This window comes from Lepidochelys kempii, chromosome 8, assembly GCF_965140285.1.
Source record: "Lepidochelys kempii isolate rLepKem1 chromosome 8, rLepKem1.hap1, whole genome shotgun sequence".
Classification (NCBI taxonomy): Eukaryota; Metazoa; Chordata; order Testudines; family Cheloniidae; genus Lepidochelys; species Lepidochelys kempii.
This window is the reverse complement of record NC_136387.1, coordinates 37,019,963-37,032,800: the sequence shown is the minus strand read 5'-3', so window position 1 is coordinate 37,032,800 and position 12,838 is coordinate 37,019,963. Positions and strand designations below refer to the sequence as shown.

Here is a 12,838-nt window from a genome sequence, read left to right as displayed (position 1 = left end):
TTGAGTAAAAAATTATTTGTAAAAGTGGTCTTTTTCAAGCATGGCCCAATGTGAAAGGTCCGATTTGTGAGATGTCAAGCAGTTTAGGCCTCAAAATGTGATCTCTATGTAATTGTGCCAGTTTTAAAAGAGTCCAGTCAGTTCTAGATAACTTTTAGAAAACTTGAGAATACAAAAAAAGAAGAGTGCTTAACAATGTACGAACAGAACAGATGAGCACGCCATCTAGCAATTCATCAGCCTGTTCCCCACCCCACCTATATGCTTCAGGCACACCAGAGCGCCTCAATATTTAAAAATGACTACTCCCACATAAGATGATAAAGCTCACAGGATCTCCTGTAGGAAAAGGAATTGCAATGCCCTTCAACTGCCAGCGGAAGAAAGAAAAAGCAGAGCCTCTGAAAGAAGTTGAGAGCGTTCCACATTCAAGTCTCCTACTATACAGAAGTGTACAGCTTGGTGAAGACCATGCTGAGCTTTTCCAAATCTTGTGCCATTTTTAGTAAAACTTGTCAAACCTAGCACATACAAGTTTACACGCATGTTCTGCCACTGCAGAGCCAGCAAATGAAATATAGGATAACGCTTCAGGTTTAGCCTAACAAAAGTCTATTCCAGTGAACAAAGCAACTCCACTACAATCCCCTTGCTAAATTCTACTCCACTGGAAACTTGAGAACTGGTGGTAAAGAGGTTAGAAACCTGGGAGTGTCTTTCAAAAAGTTAACAATGAAGATTAAAATACAAATAATAAATAATGTGCTGCTTTTAACCATGCACAGCTTGAATATCTACTTAAGGGATGGCCTCTCTCCCTGTGCTCTACTGTCATGTTTGCAATTAGTAGTATGGTCTGGATCCCCTTCATTTAAGACTGGGGCCCAGTTGTAGACCTCTCTTTGTGATGCATTTACCTCAAAAAGCTGATCTCCTTCTCTCTGGTCTGAAAGAGGCCAGATTTGTTAGCCTTCCAGGTATATTAACATTTATCATTTTACTAAGGTTTCTGGGTAAGAAGGATATTGATGGGGAGAAAAGGTTTCATCAGGGAGTTTTGATTTCTGTAGTTAAGAAGTGAGTTGTTGAGGGATTGTGTTTTATTGGAAGCAATTGGGGATGAATAACTTATGGGCCTAGTGGAAACTCTGGGCCCCTAACATACATTAAAACAAAGTCACAAGCACATAGTCTGCATATTTTTGTGCATTTAAACAAATATTTAGGGTAAAGTGTCTTCTATTTTCAAACAGACAAAAGGATTTTTGGAGTAGGGCCAGCAAATGGACCTAGAAGAAGTGTTACATAGTCAAGTGAGAATCAGAGTTTTGGGCTCTTCTGACCAGCAAAGACTGCAACAATTAACCATCTATCAACACCTGTCTCAAAAGCTGAACTGGATGGCTCTGAAACGAGTCACAACCAGACCTACTTAGTCAGAATTATGGGATACTGTGAAACGGCCTTGCAGAGAAAGGATGAATGTTTATAAAGTTTCTACCAGCCAAAAATGGAATGGGGAGAGAAGAGGAAGAAAAAGTTCTCATGTTATCGCAGAACTACTGAAAAATGAGACCATTTGCAACATGAATGTGTTTCTTCCCAACATGATTGCACGGTATTAACACATACTACATTCAGGAACAGGACTCTTCTAGCTACATTTTGATAGATATAATACTGAAAAAAAAATTATACAAACAAGTAGTTAGGAAAAATGTTAAGTCTCCAATTTATATTAAAACTGATTATTAGGAGTTATAGATGGAAAAAGGAAATGAAAACAGCCTGTTCTGTTTTAATCCCCAAAATTTCATACCCCACAGTTCCTCCAAAATTAGATTTAAAAGAAAAGAAAACCTTTACCTTCATGACCACAAATGGACTGGTTTAAACCATTAAAAGAAAGTAACCCATCCCTGGGATTGTATCTACTGATGGAACAGGTTTTTGCTTGAAATGTGACCCCCTCCATCACCTGATATCACCCATTTACCTCAAACTTAGGGATAGTTAGACAAGGTGGGTGAGGTATTATCTTTTATTGGACCAACTTCTGTTAGTGAGACAAGCTTTCAAGCTTACACGGAGGTAGTGTAGTTTTAAAAGCTGGTTTGCAAATAAGAATAATCTACCAAGAGTGTCCAACTGTTCTTATAATTTAGACTATCACAGGAGTTGAAAATCATACTGTGTCAATGGAAACGTTTCAAACAGGATGTCCTTAACTCTTAAATACATCAGTTATCAGACAATACATAAACATGATGTTGTAGATTTCCCATATTTACAAAGGAATTTGATTAGTATAACTCATTAATTCCTAAATTTTTATTAAGTTACACTTTCCTCATTCCGCAAATGGGTACTTCCATTAGTAAGACAAGATAAAAATCACAGGAGATAAGAGGACTTTGGTGATATTTGAAGCAATATTATCACTTCTGAAAATACAGATGTCCATATTAAGACAATCAGAACTTACTCCTCAGGACACAGTATTTTTGACTTCAGCTGATAACACTGAGAACTACCAGGGAGTCCTCATGATAGATACATAAACTACATTTACTTGCTTCAGGTGAAAATTTTGGAACTGAAATGGGTCCAGGAAGGGTTCTTTTGGGGTCAGAAGAAAGGCTCCCCTATAAGGCACACGTTATAATCAGCTTCTGAAGTCAATCAATGAGAAAAATTACAGCCATTTAACACGTGCAAGACTCATTTTTTGTCCAAAGCATCTTCTTGAGTGCAAACTGGGTAAAAGAAATCAGGGTGGAGTGATTTAAATCACTGATTCTAATCCTAATTAGAATCAGCAAGCAACAAACATTAATTTAAATCATTAGTTCTAATCATGTTTTAAACTTGTACTTTGAATTTTGCTTTAGGAGAGTACCTATTCTCATTGGTTGGTACAGCATTTACACATGCTGATTTGCAGCTAAATATAGTTTTTATACTAAATTTGATATTTATCTTCCTGATTAGCAAAAAGTGTGTGTAAATATAATATAAACAATTATATAGCCGAACATATAATTAATTAAGAACATGAATAAATGTTGTAGGTTAAGAAATGTCATTCACCACTTTCTATTTACTAGTTAATTTTACTCATGTGTAAATTTAACTGGAATCAATTAAAAATGTATAAGAACCACATCTGAAAACTGTTTATAATAAACAACCTTAAATATACTGGATACTCAATATATGTTTTATCAAAACATGTTTTGCATTTCAAATTAACCGATTTATTAAACAAAGCAAGTGTTATTTATAGTCCATGTGCTGACAGATTGAAAAATCTGTCCCGCGGTGACCAGAAACAAAGGTATTTTTTTTAGGTGCTTCAAGATGCAGAGAAGTGCTTACTGGGATTTTCAAATGTGTGCAGGCACATAATCTGCTTTGGCACCTCTGAAAAAATCTCACTAGACATCTATTTGTATCTGTAGGTGACTAAATACCTTTGGAAGTCTGTCCCCACGTTCTTCAAAATACTTACATATTTGCAAAAATGTAAATATTAGTATTTGCTCTGTTATAAAGACCGAAAATAGATAATGCATTACATGACATTGTTACATTTACAAAGCTTGAGTTGGCCTCAAAAATTACAGATGTTTTCTCCCTGATTCATTATATAATTAAAATAGCAGCACCCTTTAGCTCATTAAAGGTTTTAGAGGACTCACTGATGAAGCTTTATTTAAATTTTAATAGATTATATTAGGTTTAGGCCTTAACATGGGTTGTCAATTCAGGATTTAATTTTAAAGGGTTTATTTAAGAAGTTTATATCTAAATAAAAATGCAATTTAAATTTAAAAGAAATCTGATCAAAACTCCCATTTGATTTTTTAAAATAATTTATTTTTATCCATCTTGCAAGAAATCCTTACGTATTAAGGAGGATACGGGGTACCTACCATAGGGACTCTAAAGGTAGGTTGTGTCTGATTTTTAATTGTGTTTCACGTAAATATACCCAGAGGCTTATGCAACAAATAAATTTTATACATAAGGCAATTCTGCTGTCAGGCCACCCACTCTGAAAAAGGGATGCAAATGAACTAAATGACATTCTACAGCAGGGGTGAACTCCAATTTCCTTTGAAGAATCAGGACTACATAACTATGAACACAAGAGGCCTGCAAAACTTGTATATGATTGCAGTCAGACTCCACTCTGAGCCCTAAGATCCTTGAGTACCTTTATCATTATAGATGACCTCAGACTTGCTTTTTCATTTTACAATAGGTCAGTGAGGCACACAATATTGCAAATACTTCAACTATCATAGTCCTTTACTCCAATTTGGTACTTCTATTTCTGCAGCCCAGTTTTCCCTTTTTAAAAGACAGACTTCAGTTAAATAATTTAATTAATGTAATATTGGTAAAAGGTAAGAGATTCACATATTGATAGCCCTGGACCCAGTAATCTTCTATAGCCAAAGGACAGGTAGCCTAAACTTCACACACATATATGCACCTGCCAACATACCTCCTACTTAACCTATAGGGATCACAGCAAGTATCAAGAAGATAGTTCATTATCCATGCCTATTCACTCCATCAGCACCTACTGCCAGAGCCTCAACAGAATCCAGCTTCACAGGGATGGCAGCTCACTCAGAACTAGATTAACTCATTTAAAATAGGCCACAGCAGCTTGCAACTACAAACCCAGGCCAAGTTTAAAATGTGAATCTTTTGACCTTTGTTATTGTTACCAAACCCATGGGAAATCTGTGGTGATTCCAAAGTTAAACAGCCTTTGGTGGCAATACCTTCTGTAAGTACAAGAGAATTACAGCTTCCCTCTTAATTTTTTCCAGAAGTACTAGGCAAAAGATTTTCTACTTCATATGATTCCCATAGATCATGCTTGAATCATCCGTAATTACTGACCAATTTGCACTAGACGTATTTTTACTGCTGATCACAGGTGTCAGTTTCTCAAATCTCCTCTCACCTTATTAGCCTCTTCATAGTTCATCTGCACCACTAGATTCAGTTCCCTTTAAACCCTTCTTTTGAACTCAAACTGACAAATGTGTTCATAAGGGGTATGTCAGCTGGCATGGGCCAGCCATTAGTATCTAACTGCAATGGAGACATATTCAAGGTTTCCTAATCTTTCCCCATATGTACTGTTTCTTGGCCTTTGCTGACTCAAAACTAATTCATTTTCATTATTCTCCTTCCTTGTTTTTTTCTATATCTGATGCCCATCTCCTCTGCCTCCATCCACACAATAAGCCTTTAAAATAACTAAGAAAGATATTGCTCAAAAGTTATATCCAATTACTGTTTCTACTTTAAAGGCTTCCCAATCCCCACCCCAGCTGTTTTTTTCCATTAAGTGTCTCATAGGATGCAGAATAATGCAGGATATAGGGCAATGGACTGGGAGTCAGGAGGTCTGGGTTCTATTCCCATCTCTGCCACTGACTGGCTGTGTGACTGTGGGCAAATCACATCCCCTCTGTGCCTCAGTTTCCTCACCTACAACATGGGGATAATATTTTCATTTTAATGAACTTTGAAACCTCAGATAAGAAATGCTGTAAGTATTACTTAGCTTGCCTTTGTGAAATTGTATTCATTTTTGAATCCTGTATTTGTTTTACACTTGTGTTGTATTCTATTTTCTGCACCTCCATGATGATTTTATTTTGTTATTTTCTTCACCTGCCATTGACTAATCCTAGTCCAGTTATTTTACCATATTAAAAATCACATCAATGCATCAGAGGAGTGAAGTTTTGGAATAGCCTTCCAAGGGAAGCAGTGGGGGCAAAAGATCTATCTGGCTTTAAGATTAGACTCGATAAGTTTATGGAGGAGATGGTATGATGGGATAACATGGTTTTGGTAATTAAATATTCATGGAAAATTAGGCCTAATGCCCTGTGATGGGATGTTAGATGGGGTGGGATCTAAGTTACCCAGGAAAGCATTTTCTGTAGTATCTGGCTGGTGAATCTTGCCCATATGCTCAGGGTTTAGCTGATCACCATATCTGGGGTCGGGAAGGAATTTTCTGCCAGGGCAGATTGGAAGAGGCCCTGGAGATTTTTCACCTTCCTCTGTAGCATGGGGCACAGGTCACTTGCTGGAGGATTCTCTGCTCCTTGAAGTCTTTAAACCACAATTTGAGGACTTCAATAGCTCAGACATAGGTGAGAGGTTTTCGCAGGAGTGGGTGGGTGAGATTCTGTGGCCTGCATTGTGCAGGAGGTCAGACTAGATGATCATAATGGTCCCTTCTGACCTTAGTATCTATAAATATTAAGAATACTGCCATATGTACATACACTTGTTATTGATGTCATTTCAGCAAGGTTTCTTTTTTTTAAAAAACTATAGAAGCCAACTGCAGAAAAAGCCCAGATTAAGGGGACATGGCAAACCTTCATTTCAAGTACAGTATAATTCCAGCTATCTGAAAATCCTAGTTACCCGAAGCCAGTGTGTTCCCCATATAACCCTATGTCACTTACAAAACACTTCCATTTATCCAGAACTTTTGGATGTCATCCAAGCCATCTGGATAAACAGAAGCACACTATTTATTTATTTTTAAGTCTCCCTTCAAGTGCTCCCTAATTCCAAGCATTGATAGTACCTCAAAGCATACACCCGAGTCACTGACTCATGACTTGAGACCACAGTTCAGACACTTGCTAAGTTTTCAAAGCTGTCTAATTCAAGCGCTGCAGTTTTCCATCCCAAGAGCTTACAGTTGCTTCTTTGGAACACAGAACAATAGCAGCAGGTGCCTCTAATATTCTCCCACAGAGAAGGAGGCTAAAAGATAGCTCCTCCTGAATTGTGTCAACCTTGTTCCATAACAACCTAGCAGGGAATCAGTCACAAGACTCATCCTTCTCTGTCATGTTTCCTCATACAGTCATCTCTGCCAAATACTGAGCACAGGTAATGAGCACATTCAGGATCAAACTCAGGTAGAAACACTAAGCCAATTTATCTACGCATGTATTTTGGAAGCCTCTGAATATTTATTTGGCAGCACCTTTTAAAATGTTTTAAACAAGAAAGGTCTTTCTGCAAGAAGAGCTTTCTTGTTTATTTGCTAAACCAGCCTTGAGCAAGTGTTTGAACAAAGTTCCTAATCTTTTTTGCCCTCAATGGTTTATAATGAATCTACAGACATCAACTATAAATAGTACTTTGCCATTATATAGCCTCATTCACCAGAGAATCTCCACAATGGTACTTCACAGACACCAATTAGACATCCACATCTCTTGAGATGGAGAAGTAGGTAACTAAAGGTACATCACAAATTAAGGTATGATTGTAGCATGGGTAGGCATACCCATGCTAGCTTTAATCTAGCTAGTGGGGATAATATTAGTAAATACATAGTGGCATGGACTTCAGCACGGCTTACCCATCCCAGTACAAGCCTGCCAATGACTGTAACCAATGACCTCTTGTTGCTGGCCCACACTGAAAACCCTACCACCACATCTTCACACTATTGTTACCCACACCAGATTAAAGTTAGTGCAGGTATGCCTACCCATGTTACTGTCATCGCTTAATCTGCATCATAGACATACCCAAAGAGGATAAATTTCCAAAGCAGAATCTTTACCAGTATGATGGCATCAATATCAGAATAAATATACTATTTCAGAATCTCTGTAGGTATGTTTTAGATCTTTCTTGATTTCATAATTAGCTAACAGATTCTCAGAGTGGTTCTCACTTAGACCTGTGTTTTGTAAACACTGCTGTAAAACAGAGATACACTGAAATGTGAAGGAACAGAGATAGAAGGCTTGATACATGCTAGATACCAACAGAAAAGCAATTGGTATTTTTTCCTAAGCTAGCGGGTGGAGCGGATTCAAGTATTTTACAAATATATTCCAGTGGGGTTGAGGGTTATTTCAGTTTGAATATTTACAAGAACATAGATATTTATGGGCCATAACCTCAAATTGAGGCCATGTTCACACACAAAAGTGCCACCAATTTATTTAGAATTTAAAAAACAGTTTAGTCCTGGTGTGGACACTTAAGCTGAATTGATATGTCAGTTTATTCAGAAAGCTGTAAGTAGTGTGCCCACACAGGGGTTTACGAAAGTTTAACTAAATCAATTGGACTAAAAATATGTATTTTTATTAAATTAGTGCAACTTTCTTAGTCAGACAAAACCTAACAGTTCAGAATTCACCAGGTCTGGGGGTGAGTGGACACATGCACAACGGACTGCCTAGACACCAAAATAAGTGCTGGCCCCTCCTTCCATCCCTTCAGGTGAAATTGTAAAGTAGAGATGTTCAAGCATCAATCCACTCCAGGCATCCAATTCTGGTTGGGGGGGGGGGGGGGAGAAATCAGTATTATGTTCATTGTATCTCTTCCCTCTTGCAAAGATGTGCAAAGGTTGGAGAGCTTTAGACACTAGGAACAATCTGCTTAGGTGGAGGCAGTAGTAGTGGGTAAGACCTTGAAACTCTTCCCTTCAATTAGTTGACAGGAGAAACTGAACTCATTCCCCCACCATAGCACCAGTGGGTGGTGATGGTGGATGAAAACTTTAGATTTATCTTCCCTCCCTAGACCAGATGAAGTAGTGTTCACTGAGAGTTTAGAACCCCCACCGACCCCAAATAGGATGTTGATGGGTATACAGCCCACCACCACACACACACCCCCCTTCAAGTTATACATGTGTTTGGGAGATTAGAGACTGCAATTCCCTCCATCCATCTCTAGAAAGGGTGGGGGAACCCCTCGTCTCATCACAAGACTAAGTGATGGGAACCCCCACACCTCCTCCCGAGTCTGAAGTAGCAATAAGTGGGTGCTGGGATCTTTAAGACTGAGTACAGAGTAGGTTCAGGGTGGCCAGGTACTGGAAGCCGCCACCACCACCCTCCTACATTATATGAGAGAAGGAATATACTAAACCCCTGCCCCACCCATACCATCAGTCTAAACAAACAAAAGTGGGTGCTGGGACCCCATCTCCCCAAGACTGGGTGCAGATGAGGTGCTCAAATCACCTCCTCCCAGCCGGGGGGGACTAGGCTGATGAGACCCGCCTCCCGCCCCTCAAACTGGCTATGGAGACGAGAACGTGGAGGTGCTGAGCCCCACAGTCTAGGGACACACTGGAGGAGTTTGGGTGCGGTACCACGCCCCCATTCCGCGGGCACAGGATTGGTACTGGGACCCTCCCCCGCTCACGACGATTGAAGGCGCATAACAAGACAAGCGGTTGGATGCTGGGAGGCCCCCGCTCCTGGGTGCACAGGAGGCCTAGCACTGGGACCCCCGGACTCGCTGTTAGGTTTTGGGCCCCGTTTTACAGAGCAGAGAAGGTCAGGCCCCAGGTCGCCGCTGCCGGTAGGAGCCGGCCTAGGCCAGTCAGGAAGCGGCTGAGCGCGAAGAAGCCGGGCCCGGCCCGGCCATCGGTCTCTCACCTCGGACACTTCGTCCTCATCGCTGCCGGAACCGCCACCACCCCCACTCCTCAGCACGGCGGCCGCCAGCTTGAAGTCGAGGGCGGCCTCTCCAGCGTCGGGCGCTCCGGGGCCTCCTGGCCCGCCGGGCCCGGCCTCCCCGAAGAGGCGCACGGCCCGCAGCCCCAGCGGGGCGGGCCCGGCCGCGGCGGGGGCCTCGGCGGTGGGGGCGGCACGGGGAGTGACCGAGTCTATCTCCTCGTCGCCGACAGGGGCGGCGGTGCCGTCCGTGAGCATCGCACTGATCCGGGGCCGCCGCTGTTCTCACAGCCCAGCCGTCTCCGTCCCCTCACAGCACCAGCAGCAGCGCCACTAACTTCTCACAACCTAACCGGACTAGGAGCGCCGCACCGCCTAGCCCGCCCGCTTCCCCCACTCTCATTGGCCATGCTCGGTCTGCCTCTCAGCTCTATTGGACAAAACTCCCGCCACTCATCTCTTCGTCACGCGCTCCCATCATGCTGCCTTGAGAGCACACGCCGAGGCGGTTTGTTCTCGCCGCCCCGCCCCGTTCACCATCGGTCTCTTCCTGAATTTGCGGAAATCTGACTGGGCAGCCAGCATGTCAGTCAAGCCCCTCCCAGAACAGCTGCAGACTGATTGGATAAAATATCCGTCGGTCAACTATAATTCGAGATTTCCAAACTCTGATTGTTCAGATAGTACATCAGTCATACCACACAGCGCTTGGCGCCGGATGATTGGCTTCTCTCCCAATCCGTCACATACTTCCCTTTGACTCCTTCTGAAGGTCTCACTCAGTGAGACCAGGTTCCGCCCCTACTATGATTGGAAGATAGCCGTGTCTGTCAATGATAAAGGCCGTGCCCTCCCTTCCCAGCCTCCTGTCCCAGCCTAACCTGCTGCGGAGATATAACTGGATGAGTACGGTGTCAATCACTTGGTCTGCAATTCCGTCTGCTTTCCTTCATCGTCTCCACACGGAGGCCAAGGGCGGCCGCTGCTGACAGCCGCGTGGGCACCTCCCCAACTCTGCGGATCCCGCCCACCACGATGCTCACTTCTTGTCCCAGATGTGTCTGGGTTCTCCTCTTCGCGTGCTCCCCCCGCCCTGCGATCCCCGCAGGGCTCGTGCTTCCCCCGGCCCGGCCCCTCCCGTGCGCGGCGCCCGCCCTGCCACGGCGAGCTCGGCCCCTTGGCGCCCTAGCTGTGTCCGGAGCGTCCATGCGGCTGGGACGCAGCGAGGGCCGGGCAGGGGCGCTCAGTCCGCCGGACGCGAGGCTGTTGGTGCAGGCCAGTTCAGCCTGGACCTACTACAGCCAGGATCTCTGAGACCCGGAACCAGTCCAACACCGGGAGCTGGCACATGGTGGGAGCGGAGCTGCTCCGGGGCTGGGAGCCAAGCTCTGCGCGCATAATAGCCATTGTTGCCCTCAGTTACTTGGAGTTTACCCTACTCTGCCGGGGCGGGGGATGTGCCCCGCTGTGAGAAATGGCTGGCGTGCCACCTAGCTTCTCCTTCCCCTGCAAAATCGTTGGGTGTTTTCTGCTTCATTGCCAGCTGTGGACCTTACTAGTCCACAGGTTCATCTCAGTGTGGCATTGACTCTGAAACCTAACAGTCACTCTGTACTCAGCAGCAACCTCATGCTCTGTTTTGTTACTGATCACGGGGGGGCATCCATTCAGTGTGCTTTTCCATTGCTGGAGGGTGGGTGAGGTAATATCTTTTACTGGACCAACTTTTCCCTTGTTGGACATAAGGGTGAGGATAGGGAGGCAATGGAGGAAACAATTGTGCTCTCTATCCATCAGTTTGAAAACCAGGCTGCCCTTTCATCCAGGCCTCAGAGCCTGTTCTCTGACTGGATTTCCCACCTGTGATGGAGGGGACAGAAATGAGTTGGGGCTGGGCTTTCCCCTGGCCCAGAAGTCAGAGAAAAAGGATGAAAGAAATGACAGGCACTTGAGTTTACTTAGGAAGCATATTTGCCAGCAGTTCTAGTTTAGCAGGATCTCATCCAAATTTCTGTTCTTGGTCCTACTTAGTTGTCTTGTTCTTCCCAAGGGATTCTGATAGGTTGGAGCCATCCGGTTCTCACTGCCTGCTGCCAGTTTGTTTGCTGTGTGGGTCTCCCTGCTGCAGCATAGTGGTGAGAAGTAGTAGGGGAGTCATCCAAACAACCCTAGCCAACAGGAACCATCCCATCCAGGGCTTAAGGGGGAAGGGGATGAGAAAGCTGTGGGGGAGGGGCAGAAGGAAAACATGTCTATCGTAGATCACAGGAGCCTGCCTTCAGAAGTAAGGATTGAAGAGAGGAGTTCCCTAGTGGTTGGAACACAGCTGTGCCCCAAAAGGTTGGGCTACATCAGGTTGCAGTTTGGTCACTGTCAAAAGGCTGAGTTCCTGCTGAGGACACATCTGTCATTTGTTTTTCTTTGTATAAGAGACTAAATAATTGGATTTTCTGTCAACTGCCCCTGGCAGGAAAGGAACTTGTTTAAAAGGGACACACTCTGATTAAAAGCCACCTGTTACAAATACAGTATCTCTCTATACCTGTGCTATATACCTTTGGTACCTTTGGTGACCAAAATGGCAGTGATTTTACAACTCTCATGTACTTGTTGGTGCTCAGGCCATTTAATCACCTGTTAAAAATGCAATCACCTTGGACAACAGCAAATAGATAAATCAGGTTCGCTTTTCTTTCTAGTCAGTTTCCCTTTGGGTCCAGTCCCCAAGCACTATGCAGTTGTATTTGGAGAGCAAGCACTGCAAGAAATCTTGAAAGAGAGGGAGAAAAACTATGAGAGCACATTGCCACATCCATGACATTTCCCAGTGTGGGACTTTGTAAAATCTCTTTTCCAAAACCCAAATGTTTCAGTTTATGCTACTTTAAGAGTATTCCAGCCTTGCAACAGAGCGACATTCTGCCTCTTGCAGGCACAGACAATGAGCTGGGCAGCTCTGAGACATCTGCAGGAACTCAACCAGCATTCCTCATAGGGATCCTGAACATGCATGTCAGAGTGACAGTTCCATCACCATAGGAGAGAGCACCGCTGGCTGTATTTTAAAGAATCCTTATTGTGGTTACAGGGACAAACCATCCCGATGTGTAGAAAGAATAGTAATAAGCCAAGCTGGTCGCCTGCCATAACAGTGAAATCCTTGCTGATCTTAAACACAAAAAAGAGGCTTACAAGAAGTGGAAGACTGGACAAATGACCAGGGATGAGTATAAAAATATTGCTCGGGCATGTAGGAGTGAAATCAGGAAGGCTAAATCACACTTGGAGTTGCAGCTAGCGAGAGCTGTTAAGAGTAACAAGAAGGGTTTCTTCAGGTATGT

General features: G+C 43.4%; 1 protein-coding gene across 10 annotated transcripts in view; it reads right to left on the bottom strand.

Annotated features, from left to right (window-relative positions):
- The window catches only part of ANKHD1 (ankyrin repeat and KH domain containing 1), a 206,672-nt gene extending 196,799 nt beyond the window's left edge, over positions 1–9,873 (bottom strand). For all 10 annotated transcript variants that reach the window (XM_073356055.2, XM_073356058.2, XM_073356056.2 and 7 more), the window contains exon 1: positions 9,480–9,873. In XM_073356055.2, coding sequence (XP_073212156.1) covers positions 9,480–9,755 — 276 coding nt within the window. In that variant the 5' untranslated portion in view covers positions 9,756–9,873. The remainder of the gene's footprint in view (positions 1–9,479) is intronic.
- Positions 9,874–12,838: the final 2,965 nt, after the last annotated feature.